Below are 24,118 nucleotides of genomic sequence, written 5' to 3'. Positions count from 1 at the left end.
TTAAATACATATATATCAAATTCCTTCCTTCTCAATGGAGACTCCATGAAACAGACACTCAATAACTAAACATTTCTGTGCACCAAACCACAGTGCAAAAAACTTAGGCAGTACACTTTGAACAATGCTGAGGAAACATGAAGTTTGACATAAGCATGTGGATAAGCACACTTATCCACACCATTTGCTGCTCTTGAAGTACTCTGTATGCTGTGGCAGTACCTGTCACAAATGGTGTGCACTGAAATACAAGTGGTTACTTTTACTTCTGATCAGCCGAACTAGAATAGTTAGTTTCCTCAAAACTTACTCTTCCTCCTTTTGCTCTGAACATGCCAAGCAGTTGGATCTTGGCAAGCAGACTGTCACTTTATTGATAGTTTGAACAACCTACAGCTCTTTGAGAAAGTATTGTATTTATCTCTGCTTAAAGATTTAAAATCCATGTGCTCACAGTGCCACTAAGTACAAAAGCGTCACACAATCCACTAGAAAGCAGGTAGCTCCTACATGGAAGCCATCCTACAAATTCTACAGCTTTGCACAATCTATGTGGTGCAGGACCCAAGTACAGAGACTTCCCATCACTAACACTTTAGACAATTCCTATTCCTCGGGGAGCACGACACAAGTATTACTGTATCTTCTAGGGTTTTAATGTGAAATATTTACTGACTTTCATATAAAAAAGTACTTTCTGCATAATGGCATGGAGAATCAGATGTAAATGAACATTCTAATTGTTATAACTGTTATTTCATTCACTCAATCTCTTTTCAAGAATAATTTGGTTTGTTCACTGCATTGCACCTAAAACTTTAAATGTCAAATGTTTTCATGTTTTACAGTTGTACTTCTAAACATATTATACGTCTTCCCTCTTCTGTGTAAGCAAGTGTGTTCAATTTGCCTATATAACCGTAAGAGGAATTATCTTTTCAGAAACTTACTGGATTCCTAGCTCATTTTTGAATGCCAGCAACCATAGCAAGTTCAGTATTGCAGCCACAGCACATGTGCAAGTAAATTATGAACCGCAAATCCTTGACAAGGAGAAAAGTAGTGACTTCGGGTGGCAAGCCAGCGTCCTTGCAAAGGTAAGCTCATGCAAAACTAGCAGGTGTATGAGGAAGCTTGAAATCCCAAGACCCAGAAATCAATGCCAAGGGAAAACAAAAATTTGCTGCAATTTAACAGTGCTTTGTGCAAAGTGACAAAATACAAACCAAATAAAACAAAAAGTATACAATAAAAAGGACACAATTCTGGAAATTTTTATACAATGTACATTTTTGCAGAAAATTTTTTAATCCAGACTAAGCAAAGATACTTACTCATTGACTTCATACACAAACCGTTTTACGATTGTCAATAGCAAGACTCTGACAAACATCTGTAAGAGCAGGGAAACTGTAAAAGCTAGAAATCTGGCCTTTATTAATGATACTTAACTTACATTTAAATGTAAGTTGGTCTAGAGCGGTTCACATTTGGGGAAATATTCCATGAAAGGCAAGCAAATTTGCCTAATAATTTCTGTGATTCTTAATGCATCCACAAGTTGGAGAAAAAAAAAAAGAGCATATAACCATAGTCACACCACTTTGGTTCCTACAATGAAGTAATTGACTAAATATTGACTATTGAGACTTCTGTTGTCTGATCTATCCATAGAGTTTCACCATGAATATACTTTTCATTCTGGAAACAGCCTTCTAGCTAACTAAGTTGCCCTCTGGGCTTTTCCCTTCCCAATTCACTCTATTTTAAAACACCAAATAAAATCTGTACAGATTTTTACTACAAATAATTTTCCTTCATTTTCTTTCAGGTCGTTTTGATTATTCTTCCTATCACAGAAATAGCACAGCTGGAGAGCTACTGTCCAACTGCTCTGAATACTTTACAGTTTGATAAGCCTGAGTAACAGGTAACACTCCTGCTTTTGAACTACACACATGCCCCTTCAGTTGGAAATCCCACCTTCTGAGTCTTTGTGAATGGTGGAAGAAGGAGGACAAGGTAAAAGGAGGCTGTAGTAATCTATATGAACAATCATAAAGTCACGCTAACTTTTTTGACTACAGTAAGTATCATGTACCTGGGACTAACTGTCCACACAACCTTACATCTGGTCTGAGTCACTACAGAGATAGAAATCATGCAGTATTTGGCAGTCTGTATTCCATATTCCGTACTTAACTGTATTTGGCAGCATCAACACACTGTTTTGAAAGTTTTAAGGAGACCCACCTAGGTTTACCAGTATGCCTCCATTGTTTGTTGGGTTAAAAAAACTCTCTACTTTAATTCACAAATATTATTTTACATTTCCCATCAAATATTTAGATTACTGACGAACTTTTATCAAAGAACTTTTATAGTTCAAGGCTTTTCACATAATAATATTCATAATATGTTCTTCCCTTTAAAATGTCACATAAGGTTATTAAATTCAGAAACTTGTTTTAAAATAAAATGGTCAGTAAACATTTAAACAACAGGAACTGGCAATATTGGCATATAAAGAAACACTGAATATTTAAGTTTCATTTGCTTTGGCTTCTTTAAGGTCACTATTTTTAAGAGACTTGTGAGATTAGCAGCATTCTCATATCAGCAGTTCACTTTTGGACAAAATAGCAGACAGTAGTCCAGCAATGGGCCAATTTGTTTCATGGGACACAGGTCATCCAAACCTTTTCTAGGAAGTAATTGACACTTTAAAAATTAAATAAAATCAGGAACTGGATATATAATTTCCAGGTGCCAAGAAAAAAAAAAAAAGGAAAGAAGAAAAGAAACTGCAGACGGGTTAAACTTAAATTAACATTTTAAGATCAGGTTTTAATAGTTAAAAAAAAAAAAGGCAATAAATATCATACAGGTGTTTTTTCAGAGCCTAGTAAAAAAAGTTTCTGAAATGTCCAAATACTGTATTTATACTCTTTATATTACTTCTGTATATATTTTTAGGAAACTGTGAATGACACTTTAATAAGAAATCAGACTTTTTTAATATAATGAGTACCAGATTTTGTGTACCAAAAAAGCAGATTCACACGGGTCTGATTAAAAATCAGGACTAGCATCTCCAGTGTGGCATGCAATGTTTCATTTTGCCATGAAACTGGAAGACAGCTGAGTACCATCACTTAATTCTAAAATTTACATTGAATTGGCACTAAAGGTACTTACTGGCTGAGGCTTGAGGTTGAATGCGAGGTATTCCTCCATTTGGCACTTGAAAGTTTGAGTCACTTCTGCTGTTTTTCACAGACTCAGCTTGGATGTTAGATGTCCTGGACAGGTTTGGAAGACTACGCCTTAGTTTTTCTGTACAAAATAATACAAAGATACCACAACATGTAGTGTGATGCTGGACAAAGGTCAGGTTGTGAATCTGTAGGTGAACCCCAAATCTCACTGATGCAAAATGTTAGCCACATAAAACTACACCGTGATTTAAAAGCATATTTTGTTACATTAATTCTTCTCAGATCTATCACATCCAGAATATTTATCCATCTAAAAAAGCAAGAATGTACATTTTTCACCTGTGGTGAAAAAAGTCAAGCATATTGTGTTTTGAAGTTGAAACATAACTGGATTATGATTCTCTGAGTTTTGTTGTACTATTATGAAAACTGGATAGACAAACCTAATTTGCAGTTTTACACAATTTTTGAATTATTTACCTGTTTATAACAGAATGCTTGCCTGAAGAGTAAAAACATAGGTATTTGAGTAAATTTTTGAGACTGCTAGTCCCACATCAGCCCATTATACAACAAAAATCAGCCACCCACTTGGAAAGAACCTCTTCATACACAGCATTCAAAATTATTGAAGTGTCCAGTTATGCTTCATCTTTCACATATGACTTGACTATCTACTCAGCTAATACTGATTCTTCAAGGGCCTACTAACATTTGTACCATTGCTCGAAGAATACAAAAAGATGCCATTAAATATTTCTCAAGTCTAATGACATTCTGTGTTTCTCCAACCCATGCAGAGCTGGGTTGATGACATACTTTGGACAGACGACTGCAGATGCTGTGACAGGGTGAGTGGCCAACCTGATTCTGCAGAGGGATGCAGGGAAGAAGTATGTTAACCATGCACAAGCACTAAAGATGAAAACAAAACTAAATCTTCATCAGCTGAATATTCCTACAAGTGTACTTTCGGCACGTAGCAATTTGCACTGCAGTTGGGTACACTGCTGAACCCTGTCAACCAAATTTCCCTTCAAACATTCTAGCCAAAAAAAAAAGAAAACCTGAACAACTTTTTTTGGCTGCTGCTGTATCAACTCTGAACATCCAAGCAACATTCAGCTGCACAAAAATCACTGCAAAAGAATTCCTTGGAAGCGTTTCAGAAACACATCATCACACACTCTATTTTGATCCTTCTAGTATGTGGGATACCAGCTTTTGGTACGTTGCCTCTCATGGGATATTTCTGTTGCAGCTCATCTAGCATGCATTAAGACTTTCATAAAATCCCAGAAAAGAATGGGAAAAGAATTCTCAACAGGTAATCACAATATAATTGATTACCTTTTGCGCTGTGGATACCTAAAATTTCCCCAAGCCACTATTACTAATAAGGGGAATTCTTACTATCTGTATGTATATCCTTTCTAAATTTAAGATTTTATTTGCCAGATAAAAACTACGCTTGCTGAAATGGGAACATGCTTGCAAAATTTCAGCCCAGTTAAACGAGTTTCTGCCAGATTGCTACCAGGAAAAAGTACATTCAAGAAAAATCCTATCAGGATTACATTATTTTGTTCTATGCCAATATAGTATAAGTACACTGAGTTTACTGCAAGCTTTATTTTTTATCATGCAGCAGTTTACACAGCTTTGAGATATCTAAAATATCCAACAAAAGCATGAGTTAAGTACTAATATTTTTAAGGCCACATTCATTGTCAAAGAGTTGAGAGTCCTGTGCTGCCAGAAGAAAGCATTCAGTCTCACAGGCTACAAGCACACATAAATCGCCACGTTATCCTTATCTGACCACAGTTACTTTCCTCTGCATTTTGTTCTGTCATCTGCAAGGCGTAACCATAGTGGTCAATGATAGTTTCCCTGCTTTATTTTTGTGCATTTGCCTGCCAAAGATAGACCTTGGTCACCATGAAACTCAATTATATTCAGTGACTGGATAACATCTAAAATAAATATAATTCTATCAAATCATCTGACTATAAGGGTTCCCCAGCAGAACTGCTGCTTTGTTTGCTCTGCTTTTTCTTCAGCAATTCAGAGATTACACCATGATGTTACACAGGCATATAGCTTTAGTACCGCACACTATCTAAACTACTTGTGTAACAACTTTGAGGCAGTTTTTTACCTTCACTTTTGACATTACTAGTCTGTAAGTCTGTAGGATGGCCTTGAAGTGAAAGACGAGGTTGCTGTAAACGGCTAATCATAGGTTGTGGTGACGCTCGACTGTACTCTATGCTTCGAGCAGGTGAGCGGGAGCGAGGTGAATTTCTTGGAGATTGTTTTGGTGAAGGCCAGGGAGAACTGCGAGGTGATGGTGAGAACCTGCTAACAGCAGGGTGCACTGTGTGATGTGTGCCATCTTCCTCATCTTCTAAGCTCTGCGCATCAAGCTCCTGGTCGCTGAACGTGCCTCGCCTTGTAGAATTGCAAGAGGAACCAGAACTACGCCGAGAAGCAGTTGCTGCATATTCTTGCCGGAGGCCTGGCAACAATGAGAACATTGTTTACTTGCTTCCAGCACACAGACGGTTCACACTAGAGACAGTGCCTACAAATATCTATGCAGTTCTCAACTCAAATTTGGCTCACCTTTTATTTGAAGCATTACATGAATTCAGTTTAGTACCAGAAAGTTGTCTACCAGCTAATAATGACTTGAAATAAGTAGGTGAGCACATTCCATTTCCTAGTACAGCAATCATCAGTACAGATGTATTGTGTACTTACTTGTTCCTCTCCTCTCCCAGGTTGGATTCTAGCAACACAGGCTACACCTTAGTTTTGGTATCATATAACATCATATAACCATTATAGCAGCCACAATGAAATGTCTCTTGCAATATATCAGTTAATGTAACCAAACAAGCAGCATGATAAGCTGCCCCCAGAGAAACTGGAGTTGTTACATCAGTGGTCTCTGAAGTGTGGTGCCCACACACCCAGGAGTACACAAAAGAATCCACTGGTGGACAGGAGAAAAATTTGTACAACCGGTATTTTAAAACAGCATTTATTTTTGTCTTTATCTCATACTTTTAAAAGTTATAGTGTTGCATGTATTTGTGCATTTTTGTGTATCTAATATATTAGGGTAGCACATGTACATAATTTATAAAAAATACATATATTGGGCCTTTGGTTTTGGTTTTTTTCACTGATGAGGATGCACAATAATCAGGAGACCACCCTGTTAGACAACTGAAATTATTACCACTTTCTGCAAAGTCAGAGGGACAAAAAGACAATCTCAACTAAAGCTATAATAAAAGAGAGACATCTACATAGGTGCTTTTTAAACTATTTTTTGCCGTAGTGATTTTACATTTTGGTGATTTAAATTACGGTTTAAGCACTGATGTCGACAAGACTGGATTACATCAGGAAGGCACATATCTCCTGAGAAAAATGGTGACAGGCAGTAGTCCATTCTAACCACCATCCTTTTAGCAAATACTCTATCTTACAAATTCATACTCTCCAGTATTTTTTGTCCATTGTCCCTAAAGAACAATTCTGCACAGCAACTTCCTTTCCTTAGCCTGGAGGTTTAAGCCCTCAACCATCTTTCTTGGGTCATCTACACCTGTACATTCACAGTAGAATCTACATCCCTTTTCCGTTACTGCTAAGCAAGTGTGACTGGAATTATTCAATGAAAAACCCCAATGGTTCCACTTTGTTTTCAGAAAAAAAGCCACTTACTTTCTTCCTGCATTCGTGCTAAAATTTGCACATCTGTAACATCATTTAACTTGTAATTAGACCCAATAGAGTCTTCATCCATCTCTGATGCACTTAATTCACTGTCCAGAGAGGACTGTGGACTTAGCGGAGGATTTCTATCTCCCGAACTTTTAAGATGACCTATGGAAAGAAAATAAAGTAACAGGAAATGTTACTTAAAAGAAAGGAAAAAAAAGGAAGCTGCATTTCCTTTCCTAGTAAAAGAACTACCAATCTGAAAACAGATTATTACTGAGACATTTAGTCTGACAGACCATTTGAAACCATTTGATTGCTAACCTAGGGTGAAAATATAACTTACAAAAGCAGAGCTTAGCCATTACCTTCTAAAAACGGGCAACTTTATAAAATCATTGCAATGGTACCTAAACAAATTAGTGACATATAGTCTGTTCTATCATACCATGTTTCAACTGCTATGAAGTTTGCACAGCTCTACAAACAAAAGCAACTGCATACCTGGTTCCATTTGTGCTTTCATTCTCACCTCTGCTTACTACCTTGTAAGACATGAGTTTGACTAGATCTTTCTTAGTGGTAAGGACATGCTGGCCCAATGAATATTGATTCAGTTTGGAATGCTTAAAATACAGTTTATCTGAAAATACTATCTGTTCCACATACACATCTCTGCTAAACTATAACATGGAAACTAGAACAAGGAAAAACTCTTCCTGTTTTCTGCCTTCTGGCTGACATCCCATTGCCTGTTACATCTCTGTCCTCCCCAGGCAGACACACCATTGTAGGACATAATGCAGAGCAGAGTTAGAGAGATGAAGACAAAACCTGAGTAATGGCTCTGGTGCAGTGCAGGCTTCTCTACAAGTCCACACTGAACTACAGAGAATTGGATTGTCAATGCAGTGCTTTTTTCACCTTCCTTGTAAGCTAACTTTAGTTAAAGTATATACAGTAAGCCAACAGTATGACTTCAGAATAGCAATATGTTCCAGGTATCAATTTTTATCACGCAAAGAAAACATCTACGGTGTAGAATAAAGGCAGAAAATATCATCTGAATTTAGTGTTTACACTGATAGCTGCAAAGCCTTGTGGAATGCCTTTAATTAAAAAATGCATCTTCTTAGATTCTATAGTTCACATCTCAGAAGTACTGATGGATACATTACATACCAAATGTTTCAGTCAGTAAACCTACTGTTTACTAACTATTGCAACTGTAGCTGCAAAGACTTCGCAACTACCAGCACCTAAGGTTTGAACACCTACCACGCAACTTAATGTCAGTCAATTCCAAAAGCCACTTACTGACCTTGGGTCTCCACAGGACTAAGGTTCTGTTTTAATCTAACTGCCAGTATACATCAGTGATTTTTTGGCACGTGGACATCCGAAGAAAACATTTTAATAAGTATCTCATGTCAGAAAGTCTGTAAAAAAGACTTTCCTAAAAAGCTTAAATACTGCAAACATCCTACAAAAGACTTACAAGGTTTTGGTTTCTTTCTTACTCTAGTTCAATGCAAAGTCATCTATCTGAGCATGTTTTTCAAAGGAAGAGGAGGAAGAAGACAGCAAAAGACTAGACACACAATCACACAGACATTTACCTGAGGTACCAGGAGGTATGAGCTGTTTCACTAAAGCAGATTTCACTGGTGTTGAGGAGGGAGAGTTAAAACCACTGCTGTAGGGGCTACCGGTATTTGGACTATAGGAGCTCGCGTAACTGACCGCACTGAAAGGACTGCTGTACAAACTCTGTCTCTTGAGAGCTGTAAGAAAGAGGAGAAAAGTGATGAATTATACTGAAGGAACCAAGGAAAAATTAATACAATACTATATGGTATCTTCAGTGTGATTTAATTTCTGTACAGTTCAAGTAGAAAATTTCAGACACCAGGAAGTTTTTCAACTGACTTCTTCACCCCCTAGATATAACCACATTGTGAAAGGAGTAGGAGAAGACGACAAGACAAGATAGTGATAAGTACTTTCATCATAGCAGTCAGATCTAAGATCACTACAACTGATCTCTTCAAGATGTCCAGTGTTGGTGCTGTGAAGCAGGAGGACAGTAGTAGCTAAATTACACTAACGTACATCTGATGAACAACTGCATACAAACCAGAGCACACCACGAAGTCGAGTTCTCCAGAACCCACAGACCTGTGTAGATCACACAATACTTCCACAGAACTAAGCAATACCACCTACAAAATTTCCCTAAGCATATGCTAAAATGAAAAAGCATTAAGCCAGGCAAATGCTTCTGTTTATATTTCTGGGTACCATGAACCTACCAGACTAAGGCAAATTGACTGTAGGGGTTATTCCCTTCTGTTCTAATGACCTTGGACTTTTTATCCACACGCTTCAACCTCATATATAAGATCTAAATTGGGTACTTTCCTTTGCCATTTATTGTAAATATTTCAATGCTAAAGTACTTTCAGATAAATTTTAACCACTAGTGAACATTTTCCATATGATACTGCAATTCCCCCAATTGCCATGTGTATGATTTGCATAGTTACTTATTTGATTATTTTGCTCAAAAGTTTTACACTTTATTTTAATATAATAGAAAATGGAATTTCAACAGGGGAAGTGGGTACCTAAGGAAAATCTGGCACTTTTGGTAAAAATCAGTTCCTTCATTGCTGAAAGTATATTTATACAGGAGTGTATAAAAGATCAAATTAAATCACAAAACATTAAGCTGAAAGCTAGAGGTCCTAACTTGACGGTATGTAAATCTAGGTTAGATTAAGTTGCAGCTCACCTAGCTACAGAAAGTAAGTTATTTAGAGAATGATGTGTGACATTTCTATTAGTGAAAACGGGCTTCAATAAGCACAGTAGCAATTAGGCTATGGATAGTAGTGGACGAAAAAAAAAGGAATTGAACTCCAATTTATTTACTAAAAATCACTGCTGTTTTGACATTACAAGAAGTTGCATGAAATGCTGCTTTCAGCAGCAAAGGCTGCTTTAGCTCCTCCTACCTTCTTTGTTCTTACTCGCTACACCTCCTCAACTGTCCAGTACAAACAACGGTGAGGCTGCACTATCATCTGGCCTACTAAAGTGGATTTAAGTTAAAAATATCTAGAGTATTTTAACTGATTGCATCACTAAGTAAGTTTTAGTAGTGCCCTAAAAAAACATGTCATCCAACCAAGCCAATGGCAGAATGTAGCAGAGGCAAAACCAGCAGAAATTAAAGTTGACTTTGAAGCAAATTCCTAAAACTGCAACTTGTGCAAAGGTACTTTCTAAACCAGTTAGTGTTACCAGTATTTTAGTTAGAGTGAAAAGACAGTTATAGATGGAGGATGGAATGCTTATATTTCAGCTTTCACTGCAAGTTTTAAAGAATATGCATTAATTTCACCAATTAGTGAATTCAGTGAATTCTAGCAAGTATTCTTGAGGTACCTCCACTTTATTTTGAGTGTCAGAAGGGAAATATCCATTTTATTACAAAGCTCAGTTAACAAAACCAATAATTACAACTCGTTGTATTGTGGTTGACTTACAAGAGGCCACTCCTTTGACAGCAAATTCTGGTGTTCACATAGGAATCCTAAAGCATCTATTCCAACTGAATCTTTTTTCTCACGCTAAAAATAATTTACTTTTCATCTCTTGCAGAAAGTGTCAGTAAAAAACCTCTAAAATGTAAGACTGCACAACAGTTCTTTTGTACTTATTACATAGACAAGTATTTTAAAATACTAACACAAATCAGAAAACAATTGTATTACTGTATAACCTTCAAAACAGGCTCTTTGTACATACCAATAATGATACAAAATATTTGATCACACAGATTTTTTTAGATGAAAGTAAGTATACTTTTGCTACATATAAAAAGTTTGCTCTGGTACGTGATGAGCCTTGATATGTACAGTAGTTTTCATCCTAACTAATGCAAACTTCTACCTTCCTCAGCATTTTCCCAGGGAAAAAAAAGCTGGATTCAAACTCTTTTCTGGCCCAGAACTCCTAAAGGTTTTCCAACAGGGATTTCTGTAACTCAGGAAGACATTGCTATTTTACAAATAGAGATGTGGTCTTTATTAGGAGTGTCAGACAAAAACAGCATGACAGATAACTCATTTTAACATTTAAATGATCTTATATTGGATAAAACACTAGCTTACAAAAGATTACACATTAGCTCTCAAAACACCAAAGGGGAGGGTTGATGATCAACAATTTTATTTTAACGAATTTTCTTTTATAACATTCAGAAACAGTATGCAGCATCTAATTCCCTTTAGTTAACATTTTGTTAAAACAGTCATGAATCTCTCTTGCTGTAGAGAAAATAGGAAAATTTGAGTGCAGAATATACCTTAGGTTTCCTCTAGTCTGAACATGCTTCCGACACTGAGCAGGACTTGCTCTGCAACTGTAAACCTGAGCTAAATAGTGACAAGGCACTGTGCATCAGTAACTGCCCACAGTAGTTTGGAGCTGAGAGCTGCTCTGCCCTCCTTTATTATCACACAGTGGAAAATAGGATGGAATATGAACATGTGAAATACGAGAGAAACAGTAAAAAGATATTAAATTAGAAAGAGGTAACAACAGGAACTGACAACATTAAAAAGAGTCAATGCAAAACAAACATCAGCAAGGATTTAGGAAAGAAAGTAACAGTAGTGTAAAAAGCCTTATCCACAGAGACTGGAACCAAAATCGATAAACTGACGCAGTAGGTAGTGATAGGTTAAGTGATGGGTCCATGAGGAATAAGTGTCATGTAAAATGCGAGTCACAAGATAATCCCGAAGTTGGAGGGTAGAAAACACAAACAAGGTTACAAGCAGCACTACTCATCTCCTCCAGTGGAGCTTCCTGCTACCCTGTATCTGTAATAGATTGGTTGATATAAAGGACAATTTTCTATTTTGTTACAAATTCATTTTTTCATGCAATCTGCTCCAACCAGCAATATCAGTGCCTATCTCTTCTATCATTAGTATTTTCTCCTATTAGTACTTTAGATGAATTGTAATATTCTTTCACGTATCACTGCCAGAGGCAGATTCTCAGGTCTAAGGAAAAAAATGAGGTGAAGTTACCTAAAGACATTGTTTGAATGATCAAACTTTCAAATATGTGCATTTCATAGGGAAGTTTCCCGCCATTCAGCTTCAACTATGAATTTTTAAAGATATACCCTAAGGGTAACAGAATTTGTGGTACTTCTGGAAGACTTCTACTCACTAATGAAAAGAAGGTAAACCATGAAAAGAATTAGGTCAATCAACTGCTATCCAGTCTTAAATATTCAGTAGTATTCAAATTCCCAAACTTGGATCATCATTTGTAAATCCCTGTGATCTGGGTACTTTTCTTTGCTTAGAATTTCAACCTTTGCCTGTAGCAAATCATGTTAACTGTCCAGGAAAATTGTTAATAGATGTCCAGGCAGCATAAAAAAAGCACAAGAAACAGGAGAAGATCAACGGTGACTCATATTGAGGGCACTTTTACCACTATGCCTATGATTGTTATAAGAATAAAAAATGGATTCAAATTTTATTAAGAACAATTTTACCACAAACCAGAAAAAAGACTGAATTGCTTCAGACATGGATCCAAGGAAGGGAAAAAAGTTACAGTCAAATAAACTCAGTACGAAGTTTACATATAACCCTGTAAAGAAGGTGGTAGTTGGGAACATTCCTGGAGCTGTGTGTGTTCAATTATTCCTAGCTTAAGTCCAGCTGTTCTGCTAACTACTGAACATAACAGTTAAAAACGTAGCAGAGTGCAAAAAAATGGAAATACAGGGAGAAAACAGCTATTAATAGCAAGAAAGTAAGTTGTCTCAGGAGAATATTTTAAAAAATAAAAATAGGCTCCAATAAAGAAATTAAAATAAAGCAAGAAAACAGATGGACAGAGAATTCTAATCAGTCCTTCAGCATTTTGCTGCTGGTCTGACATAAAAAATACTGGTAATAGAAGGATGGAGAATATAGGCTTTCATACGCAATTTGTATCAAGGAAGAATCATAAACTTTGGGGTTTTTTAATCTGATTGTAACAAGACCTTAAGTTACTGGGGATGGGAGGAAAAGAAATCACTATTACCTCCCCAAAGTATTCACAAACTTAAGCCTCCATTTCCTTAGATGAAATAAAATAGATAATCTAGCAGAAAACCATGTTAACATGCTGTCAAGCACCTAACAATTATGATATTTTAATACAGGCTTCTATTTTAAAATAAGACAAGAAAACCTTCAAGTTAAAAACACTGTTTCTTCCTGAAAACGTCTGCCCAAATTATGAAGATAGTATAAAAGTGAAATCATGACTCACAATCTATGCTGCCTTTTCATTCGTTCATACAGTTCAGAAAATGAGTTGAATTAGTTACGCCTTGTAAAACATAACAAAAACTTAAGACCCAAGTAACTGCTGAATGTCTTATCTCACAACTGTCAGCTAATTTTGACTGTGTTTCAGAGTAAATACATACAACCCAGTGGTTTTAGTGTGCAGGAACTCACCTGACATTGTTTGTTCCAGCCTGTGGATCAGTGACTTTTTAGCACATTCAACGTCAGGACTTGGGTAATCCAATACCTGCCTGCACCAAACTAATGGACTGATACATTTTTGCCCTGGAGTCAGTTTCTTCTTTGGAGATGTATATAACCTGGAAAAGAGGGGGGAAAAAATAATCTATGAGGACAAACAAAATGAGCATAAGATCAGGCATGCAACAAAATACCACATACTATGCTATTTTTATACTCTATCTATACTATAATACAATCCCAAAAGATAAAGAAAGCACAAATTTTAGCTTACAATTAACTTTTTTGGATACAGCATAGAAGTGATAACATATGGCAACTCAAGGACTTCTGGCAAAGAGTGCTCTGTCTATCTTGCTATACCAGGATATACCAACTGATATGCAAGGAAAAAAAAAGAAGCCTTTTCAGACACTTTAGGTATATGCATCATCATGGCTGGGCTTCCTGAACGAAGATTAAGGAAGGCTCTATCCACATTTATTACAGGCACGCTGGTGGCTAATGAGGCCAATATGAGATAGAGCACAATTTCACTATATCACATAAATGCACTAACCAGGATTATCTTTTCAGATTTAAGTAACGTTCACCTGAAAGAAGGAAATAAGGCACTATGCAATAGAGAACTGTTGTTTTCCTAACCAAAGATGTAGCAAGCAATTATCATCTTAACAGCCAAGGAGCGGTGCTAAAGTGCACAAAACACAACTATTATTTCAGTAGCCTTGAACAATAAGCATTTTATTTTTATTTATGATTTATATCCTACCACCTGATCCTTTCATTTTCTTCAAACACAGAACAAAAGGCCTATCTCTACCCTAAAGGGTATACAGTCAAGCATCAGAAACAAGGAAAGAGATAATGCACATAGAGTAGAGAGAAACAATGAGATCATATTGTTCTGAGGACATGCTGAAGTCTTTGTCTGTCAGCATCTCCATTAATTTCTTTTAACATCAACATTCCATGATTGAAGAAAGTAGTGTTCCAGTTTAAAGGTTCAAGAAATTTAGCTGAAAAGTCTCCTCTTTCAACAGAGAGAGTAAAAGAAAAGTCAGAACCAATCACACACTCAAAATAGGGAAGCTTAAGCCTTACTTTGGACTAGAACCAAACTTGGAAATGTGCTTCAGCAAAGACAACAGTGAATTGCAAGATGCACAGCCAGAACTAGAGCTTACGCATATGCAAGAACAGTTAAATGAGTGTTTCTTCTAGGAGTAATGACAGACTTCATGTTCCAAGTGAATATGACTGTATGCCACACACTGTAACTTAAAAACATCTGACAGTCTAATCAGCCATGTTTCCTTACAAAATACACAGCAAAAAATTGTTTCCTTTATGCCAATGACATCGGCAACACAGGAGTTATTTCCCACAACTTTTGTCATTACAAGATTATTAGCTGATCTTTCCTCTGTAATTCTAGAACTGGAACTGTTTCTTTTATAATAGTTTTAAAAGATTATTCTTTTAATTACTACCATTAAGTTCACTTCTTAAAAAAGCTTCCCAAGAAGCATAATTATAAAACCACCACGAATATCTCACCCAAAACATGATCTTTGTTTAGAGTTCTCTCTGAAACACACTGTCCTCAAACACTGGAATTACCAAGCTATGCTTGCAAATACAGGAAACAAGATTTTTATTAGCTGTCAGGTTTTCAAACAAAAAAGGAAACTGTTTGTAACAAGGCAAATAGCCACTGCCACCTACTGTAGTTCAAGTGGTTTATGCTCTGGCCAGTATCATGTTATAACTTATTTTGTAGAAATCCTAACAATCTTCACAGGCACTCTGCCCACAAGAAGAGTTGAAAGCCCATCACATATTTATAACCCTGAAGATCCTTGAAAAGAACAAGAATCACTTAATTTTTACAGTTCTGTGTAAACAATTACAAAATTTTCTGTATTTTCTGCAATTATCTCCATATGGTAAAAAAGTAATGTTTAACATTTGCAATCTCTCTAACAGTCTGAATTTACTGTCTTTTTAGTATTTTCTGTCCTAAGGTATGTTTATACAACACAAAGAAGTGTCAAAGGCAACAAAGACAACTTTTGTCCTGTACAGGCCACACTCCCTCCTAGCTCTCTGGATAGCTGACGTGCCTTGCTGTCTTTGAGAAGTTCCATGCGCATTTGAAGTGTTCACAGTAATACCCAGTATAAAAGGCATTAAAGTGCATGTCCTCTTTGAGAGACATACCAAGGGAGTACCTTCAACAAACCTACAAGATTGCTCTAATGAAAATTGCACCTGGTAGTTTAAGCTTCAACACATTCTTTTCTGCAATTTCCAACTGTTGCATTTGTTTCACAAGTAGTTTATTTATTGAAGCAAAGCCAGGTTCACACAGCTCCCACTTCTCCACCTTCCTTTCTAACCAGACATATATTGCATATTCTCCCACCTCTTTCCAGTCAACTGCTTTTCCTTTAACAGCCTTTGTTTCATAACTTATACTTCAAGAAAGGACAGAACTTCAGGATATACATATTTCATGCAACTCCACTGCTTCATGACACGCACATATACATTGATGTGCTAACAAAACAGCTCTTTCAGGGCAGTTTCTTGAACATCATGCGATTATGAAGCCTCATTACAAGGCAGTGATCCTTATTTCCCATCTGATGAAGAAGAGCCAATGTCAAGTTCTGAAACTGACTTAACTCTACTTGCTTTGCCTAATTTGGATTTAAAAAAACCCCAAAGGACCAAGGACAAGGCTAAGAATCAGTGATGCCTCTACTACTTCTTCCTCTCTTCCCAACAGCAGGAACAGAAAAAGAACACAGACTATGAAGTATGCAGAAATAACTTCATACAGCTAAATGATCATCTTTGTCAGACTACTGTTTGACCCAAAAGATATAGGTCCTCCTTAGCTGAAGAGCTTTCCAGAAGAGATCCCTCTGTACCTGTTAATGCATTCTACAGCAATGCAACAGCATAGATTGGCAGCACAGCAACTTCAAGACTGAAGACAACCAGAATAACTTCATACATCTTTAACCACTATAAATCACTTTCTCAAAACAGGAAGTTGAAAACGACTGAGGAAGCTGACAACTTACAGTTACCACCCATACTACAAATGTTAACACACCAGAAACCTACACTCCATTCTCCACAGGAGAGTAAAGACTCTACAGTCCAGTGACATAAGGTCAAGTAAAAGAAAACAGTATATAAAAAGAAGGAGCAATCCTCAGGAGCTTTGATCTATTTTGAAACAGCATTAAGAAGCCCAGACACTATGATTCTGCTGCACACAGTAATACTTCCTTCCCTTGGCTGTCACTAGTGAACTACGCCACAGCAGCACCAACCTGAAGCTGAAAGCAGCCAGGGGCTCTACTGATTAATTCCAGAAAGATGCAGCACAGAAAAGGACAGAGCTTCTGCACAAAGACTACTGTCACTATAAGCACATACGATAATGTCAGCCAAATAGGGCAAGCTGTAGCATGTTGTACTAGGGCAGCTGAGTTGGAAAGGGCTTTGAAGAAAGAGGACATGACACTGTGGTAGAAGTGGAATATCTGTGTAGGGATTACCTCACTTGAGGAACACCTCCCCATGCATTAAAATACAAGAGGCTAGTTGCCACAGGCATAAAACCAGAAGCCAATAATCTAATGAGGAAGAAAGGAAGAGTCTTGATAGCAAAATTCTTCTACTGCTCAGTAAAACAGTGAGGGAGAAATGAACTTCATGCAAATGAACATGAAGTCACAGATTTGAATTAGAAAGATGGCAAGTGGAAAGAACTTGAGTTAGAGCTCATTTATTTTAGCTACATTACCTTTAAGCAAATGACAGCTACAACAGCTGTAATGAAATGAGAGCAGACAAAACATGATTCAGGCAAAAGCAGGATGAAAAACCTGAAGACACGAGGAAGAGAAAAAGTTGAAATCTAGGGACAGAACAGTAATAACTTCCTTTAAAATACAAAAATGAAATTGCACAATGAAAAGCTACTGAACATAAATAAATCAGGAGACAATAATACTGGACAGTCTTGGAAACAGATCATTTTGAACACAACAGTGTCAATCTAAAGTCTTTTAGATCAAGCTAAAACTTTCAGGAAACCCTACCTAAAGCAATTTAAATAAGTAAAATTTAAAATGGATTTTGAATGAACAGGTAAAAATCTGAAGAGAATCTCTGGTCAAAAGAAAAAAAAAACAATTCAAAAATTAAGTGACATTACTGCACATATCTGGCCCACAGATTTTCCTTCTCTCCCATCCCAGGAAGTTCCTATGCTACAGTTATAACTGGCTGAGATACACATTACTTAGCCTGTAATTACTAGTTTTCAGATGTACTTCAAAGAATGCTTCTAGTTCCCAGAGATGCACCAGTTACAGTAAACTTCAGGTCTATTCATATCAACTCCAGGATATGAATACTACAAAAATGCTTCGACAATCTCATCAAATCTTCATATTAAAGCAGCACATCTCAGCTACTTGATGCGATTTTTAAGTAGAATTAAGAATATTTGAGAGATTGCAAAGTGCAATTTGGAACACATCTACCTTTCTGTGCCCAAAAATTAAAGACAGTTAGCTGTGCCCTGGCTAGTTATAGGAAATTACAGGCACGATTCATTTCCTCATCCAAAGGAACACGTTGTCTGAAAGACATGACACAGAATGGGAAATGGGGCCTTCAAAAACACCATCATGCAGCTTCCCTAGAATTGTCACACAAACTGTCCAACTGTCCACTGAGAAGCTTTTCATAAGGATTTTGTTAAAACATGTGCTCTAATGTGGCATTGTTGATACTTACATGGAATAGAGAAAAGCTGAGAAGTTCTGTGTCCTATTAAATGTGTTTCAAGATAAAATTCTGTTTAATGACTAGGCTTGAGAATTCTAACACCTACAAGTAGTAGAAATAAGTATCATATCTAAACAAGATATGATTATGAAGTAAATTTCAAGAATATCATTAAGACAGTAAAAGAAACTTGTATCAAAGCTTTTATTATATCTAAATATCAAGAACGTTTAAAAGTTATAAATATCACACAAGAAGTTAGAAATGGAAAAACGTTCTTCCTCAGGATTCTTCCTCCAGTCCTCAAGTATCGGTTACACGATAAACACGGATATCTCAAAGACATTACTGAATATTATTTGATGTTACCAGTTGTTTCACTTGATTAAACTGGCAACTTCTGTAATCCTTGGTTTTTCTACATGCTTCCTTTCATATTATCTTCCTAGTTTGTGAAGACATTATCTGAAATGAAAAGCATCAGTTTCTCTTTTACCTAGACCATGGCACAGATATTGATTAGAACCTGTCCAACTTCCAAGAGCCCTAAACCACATTAATACAATGAAATTTAGCAGTTGAACAGGAAATGCTGCAATGTAATTTCAGCAATGGGATTTCATTCAGGTGGAGCTCTATCCTAAAATATTCATGCTATACTTTACTAGCTCACTATGGTAAACTAGGATTCCAAAACAATGGCAGTCCCCAAGGGACATCAAGCAATACCAGATGGAAGACAATCATTACAGATGACAATCATGTATCTCTAAACAGCCACTTAGCCAACTGAAGACAATGGATGGCTAGAACAGAAACATAAACTATTACAAATAGGTGCAAATTAGAAATAGCTGCAGAATGAGAGTGAGTATAATAGTAAATGTGCCTTCCATTTTAATTAGTCAGGATACACAACCAATCTGAGGTCTTAAAAAACACTGAAACCATTACTTTGAATTACTAGGTTAATATAAACAGCTCACCAATAATTTAATTTTAAACACAAAATAGCTGCCTTTTGTTTGTAAACAAGCTCAGTCAACCGGCAGCTATTTCAGCCCTACCAAGGAGACTTTGGACATGACACTGACACGGAAACTGTTAAGTGCCAGGCTAGTTTTCACAGCACTGCCATTGAAAGAGGACACAACTGCCCTGAAGTTTGCTGAGCAATTACACATACAAAATAGATACACAGCAAGCTCTATACTCTTTTATGCACATGCTGCAAATAAATTTTGAAGAAAAGCACTGCATGTTTGGCTCACATTTAAAAGAACTCATCTCAGAAAGTCTAGGTGACCACAAAGCAACCTACAGTGGATTCACAGCTCATTAACTAATCTACAGTAATTGCCCACGTGCATATTTATCCTGCAATAAACTTGAGACAGCTCTCTTTTTAGAAGCAGCATAGGAAGCCACCCTGCATGCTGTTACCCAGGTGTCTCAAACATGCTACACATCCACACCCAACCTTACCCAGCAAGTCAGGCAAGGAAGGAGCTACATACCACTTCTCTGAAGTCCCCTCTCCTGGCCTTTTTTCTTTTTAATTAATTAATAAGAAAAGACCCCTTCAGATCAAAATTTGAAAAAAATTAAGTTTGATCCAATCTGGTTCAAGAACAGCTAAACAGGAACACCCATAAAACAGATTACGAAAGTCACAGATAACTTAAGGAAATAATTAGCAGGCCTAAAGCAAAGCCTCCATGGGACTGGGTACAGCTCAGTACTGCATGCAGGTGTAGATGTGCCCATTTGCAACCTTTGGAACCCTATCAAGAAGAAAGTTTCAGCACATCAAAGAGGATTCAGAAGCATATGGACAAGAAACTCAACCCAAATTCACTGAAATATTGTTAACAATTTACCACATAATTTGAAGATTGTCTCATGTGCTAAAATGTTTAAAACTATCTGGATTTAACTAACCACAGTGAGGAAGAACAAACGAGCAAAAAAATAAACAGTCCCAAATTTCATCAATACTGCAATGCTGTTTTAATAGCTAATGCTGCTACTAAAGCAGCAGTATCAAAATTCCTTTGCTTGTTAGCTAGTTCTATCTTTTCCTCTACTTTTTCACTTTACATTTCTGTCCTGTGTAGATTTATCTAAATGTATTTAAAGAACTAAAAGCTAAAAACGAGCTGATAAACTCCAAAATGTAGATTTAAAAAACCATGTCACATTCCAGTATCAATTTCAGTCACAGTATCAAGTGTTCCATCTTAAATTCACAGCCATTGATCTCATGTGAGCATTAATGTAAAGCAATGTAATTTTTGCGGTGAAGAAAACTATTTCTTCTGCCATTACAGGGCTGCAGATCATTTTGTAATGGAGTATGAAAATGTCTGTATTACACAAAACAGAGAAAAGAACGGAGAAAGCCAGCACCCTTTACCATCTATTATCACCCACAGCAAGGTCCTTCTGAAATCAGAAGTAAAGACAAATCTAAGCTTCTCTATGCAGATATGCAAAATAGGCAAGATTAATCAATTTTTTACGCACAAACGATGATTTAAATTTAGTTTGTTTCCACAAAAGATTTCCTCAGCTGCTAAGTGATCTTTGACTTTTACAGTGTATAATCCTATATTTTAAACAGGATTTTGGGTTAAGCAGTAGTGACTCAAATCCATTTGAACCTGAAGGAGTTCATACTAGGTTTAAATTTCATCAAGTACATTCACCCTTTCAGTTGATTCAATTACTTTTTGAGAGAACTTGCATAACCAAGACCTTAAGAGCAGGATCTTTATGAAATCCACTTACTCACGTCATCCCTCCTATCTTCACAGGCTTGTTTCTTTTTGATTGCTCCACTAGCCCTCTGAAAATTTCAAACTTCATTTAGAGCAATTACCTCCATTCATCAAATGCACAAAAACAAAATCATCCTACCTTCATAAGAAACAAAATGGTTTTGAAGTACTTAGTGTCTCAATAGTTGAATTAAAAGGTGTTCAGAAATTCCAGGAGCTTGACTTCCATTTTTATTGAGCAGTTTAGAACAAGAAAACCATCAGTCAGTCTAGCCAAACCACATTTATCATTAACTGCATATTAAACTAGAGTAGGAAAAGACAATTTTTTTTAATTACACATTCATATTTTGTGATGTGTGCAACAATAAGTAAATTTTAACAGCCACTCTTTTCTAGGTGTGTTTGTGTCTCAGTCAGTGTCCCACATCTGAGACTGAATTAGTTGCTAAAACATATTTTAGCATTATATTTGCCAAAACACTAGTAAAGAAATGAAGACATGCAAAAGACTGCATTTAAGTTTTATTATCTTTTGAGGACTAGAACCTGCACAGAAACATGATGGTGCCACAGGAACTGGCAGCATGAGTAACATGCCAAACACCTGACACCAGCAAGAGCAGTGCCCAGCAAAACAGTGCTCAGCACTGCGGCTGCCCCACCAGTGTCCAGAACCGTGTCAACAAAAACTCAGCACTTATGGCACCACACGCTCTGTTATGACATTAACTCTCACTGAAGAGATGCAAGATACTGCCCATGATTTAGGATTAACATATAAAGCTATAACGTCTATTGTCACTAGAGTTCATGACACTGACAAACTCAGCCATCCCATTCCAAACTTACCGTGCAAATTTACTATATTCTATTTCCATCAAGGGCTATAAGCCAGCAGATTACAAGGCATACACTGAGAAATAAGAGTAGCTGCCTTGCACAGACTTGTCATTTGGGAGATGATGCCTTGTGTTAATTTAGCGTTGGATGAGAATAAACTTATGCTCTCATACTTCTCCAGTGGATCAGGGTGGAAGTCAGGCAAATGACTTCGCCAAGGAAGTGTACACACTGTCTCCTCCCTAAGCAACTAAAACATTGCTCATGCATGGAATCATTCCAGCATTTTTAAAGGCGTTTCTAAATCTGAAAGACATCTTTGTTTGTTTTTTAAATTTGTCTGCACGTTTACTTCCAAAGACCTTTTAGATCAACCTACAACCAGTTCTGCCCCAAGTTAGATTGCTTGTGTTACACTTTTCCTCCCTGTACATGCTTCCCTTGCATTTCTCTGTTGACACTGTGCTCCTCCCCACTATTTCTCCTGCAGCTCTAAAGCTGCTCAACAACTGTCATAGGAAACTTCAAAACGACAGCTGGACAACAGCGTGATGTTTCAAGAGAGCAAACCCTGATTCTCAGTGAAAGCTCATCCAAGTGTAATAATGACAAGGAGAACAGCCACCTGCAGGTGTTTCTGCTGGAGCAGCAGGGTAAGCAGTCCATTTAAAAAGACGAATCATCTAAGGGAAGCCGTGGTCCTACATCATTAGCAACAAACGAGAACACCTAAGGGCAACACGTTTATGAGATGAAAAAGTGTACTTACGTTTGCTGCCTTTGCAACTGAAAGAAATCAAGGCATAAAACACGCCTGATACACATCTGAAGCGTAACAGTACCTGTGGGTAAATTCTGAACTACCCAAGAAATTTCCCACAAGTTTCCCAACGCCTCCACACCTCCTGAACTCGCGGAAACACTGAGGGCTGATCCTGCGGCAGCACTGGAGCCGCTCTGGTCTCCGAGGGACTCGCTGTAACGCTGCCACCGCGGCCGAACAGCAGCGCGGAGCCGCGGGCCTCCGGGGAGATGCGATGTGCTGTGCAGAGCACGACACCCTTCCCCGGCAGGCTCCGGTACGTCTCTGAGAGCTAATTAATCCCTTCACCCAGCTCAAAAGGCGAGGCTGCCTCCGCACACAAAGCCCCGAGAGCCCCTCCGACACCAGGGACGCGCCTGGAAACGGCCCCTTCCTCCCAGGGGCGGCGGGGGAAAGGGACGCGGAGCCCTGACCGCCCTCCCACCAGCCCGCCCTCGCCCCATGCCCACCCGGCCCCCTCCTCACCAGCCGGTCTCGTCCTCATCGCAGCCGGCCAGCCGCTCCAGCTCCTCTGGCCTGAGCACCGCCGCCTCGTCCAGGAGGCCATTGCCGCCGCCGCCGCCCTCGCCGCCGCCGGGCTCCTCGGGGGGCGAGCGCCGGGCGGCGGCCCGGGGACTGAGGCAGCGGCCGTCGGGCGACGGGGAGGCGCCGGGGGGCGGCGGGGAGGGCCCGGCGCTCGGCAGGCGCTTGGGGCTGGCGGGAGCGGCGGGTAGGGCGCCGTGGCGGCTGCGGAGCTGCTCGTTCTGCTTCTCCAGCTTCTTCACCAGCTCCTGCAGCTTCCGCACCTCCGCGTCCGCGTTCACGCCCGAGCCGACGTCCTCCATGGCGCCCGCCAGCAGAGCGGCGGCTGCGCGGGCAGAGGCGGCCGCGCCGCCCCGTCTACGCGGCCGGGCGGCCGCGGCGGGGCAGGGCCGGGCCGGGGCGGGGCCGGGGCGGGGAGCAGGACGCACATCCGGCCGCCGCCGCCATGGGCGCCGCCCCGCACGGCCCCCGGAACCGCCGCCGCTCGCACCGCCCCCCGCGCCGCCCTTCCCTGGATGGGGCGAGACGGGATGAGGCGAGACGTGGTGGTGGCGGTTTGGGGCCCATCAGGGCAGGGTCTGCCGTATCCCCGCCTGGCGCTGTCTGAGAGGCTCCTTCGGCAGTCTCGCTGCTGAGGGAACAGCCTGGCCTGGCCTCCCGTCCGTGTCGTGGGGGCCGCAGATCCCAGACAGGAGTTGTACGGGAAGCCCCGGGTTACCTTCCCAAAATGTTCAAAACCTCTAAATGACACGAGGCGTGCCCTTGTCCAAGGCCCTGGTGGTGGTGTTGGGCCCGCCCTAT

At 38.8% G+C, this 24,118-nt stretch overlaps 1 protein-coding gene across 3 annotated transcripts in view; it reads right to left on the bottom strand.

Annotated features, from left to right (window-relative positions):
* Positions 1-23,710, bottom strand: part of SLAIN2 (SLAIN motif family member 2) — a 37,358-nt gene extending 13,648 nt beyond the window's left edge. For 2 of the 3 annotated variants that reach the window (XM_027717728.2, XM_039385050.1), the window contains exons 1-6: positions 23,261-23,710; positions 13,502-13,650; positions 8,576-8,740; positions 6,960-7,121; positions 5,380-5,739; positions 3,199-3,336 (exon numbers count right to left, since the gene is read on the bottom strand). In XM_027717728.2, the coding sequence (XP_027573529.1) occupies positions 3,199-3,336; positions 5,380-5,739; positions 6,960-7,121; positions 8,576-8,740; positions 13,502-13,650; positions 23,261-23,619 (1,333 nt within the window). In that variant the 5' untranslated portion in view covers positions 23,620-23,710. Of the gene's footprint in view, positions 1-1,334; positions 1,394-3,198; positions 3,337-5,379; positions 5,740-6,959; positions 7,122-8,575; positions 8,741-13,501; positions 13,651-23,260 lie in introns of all 3 variants that reach the window. The other variant, XM_039385053.1, reaches the window with a different exon arrangement.
* Positions 23,711-24,118: the final 408 nt, after the last annotated feature.

Source organism: Pipra filicauda, unplaced genomic scaffold (genome assembly GCF_003945595.2).
Source record: "Pipra filicauda isolate LSUMZ 115617 unplaced genomic scaffold, ASM394559v2 scaffold116_size3395265_pilon, whole genome shotgun sequence".
In the NCBI taxonomy this organism is placed as follows: Eukaryota; Metazoa; Chordata; class Aves; order Passeriformes; family Pipridae; genus Pipra; species Pipra filicauda.
The sequence above is the reverse complement of the archived record's forward strand: the minus strand, read 5'-3'. Positions and strand labels throughout refer to the sequence as shown.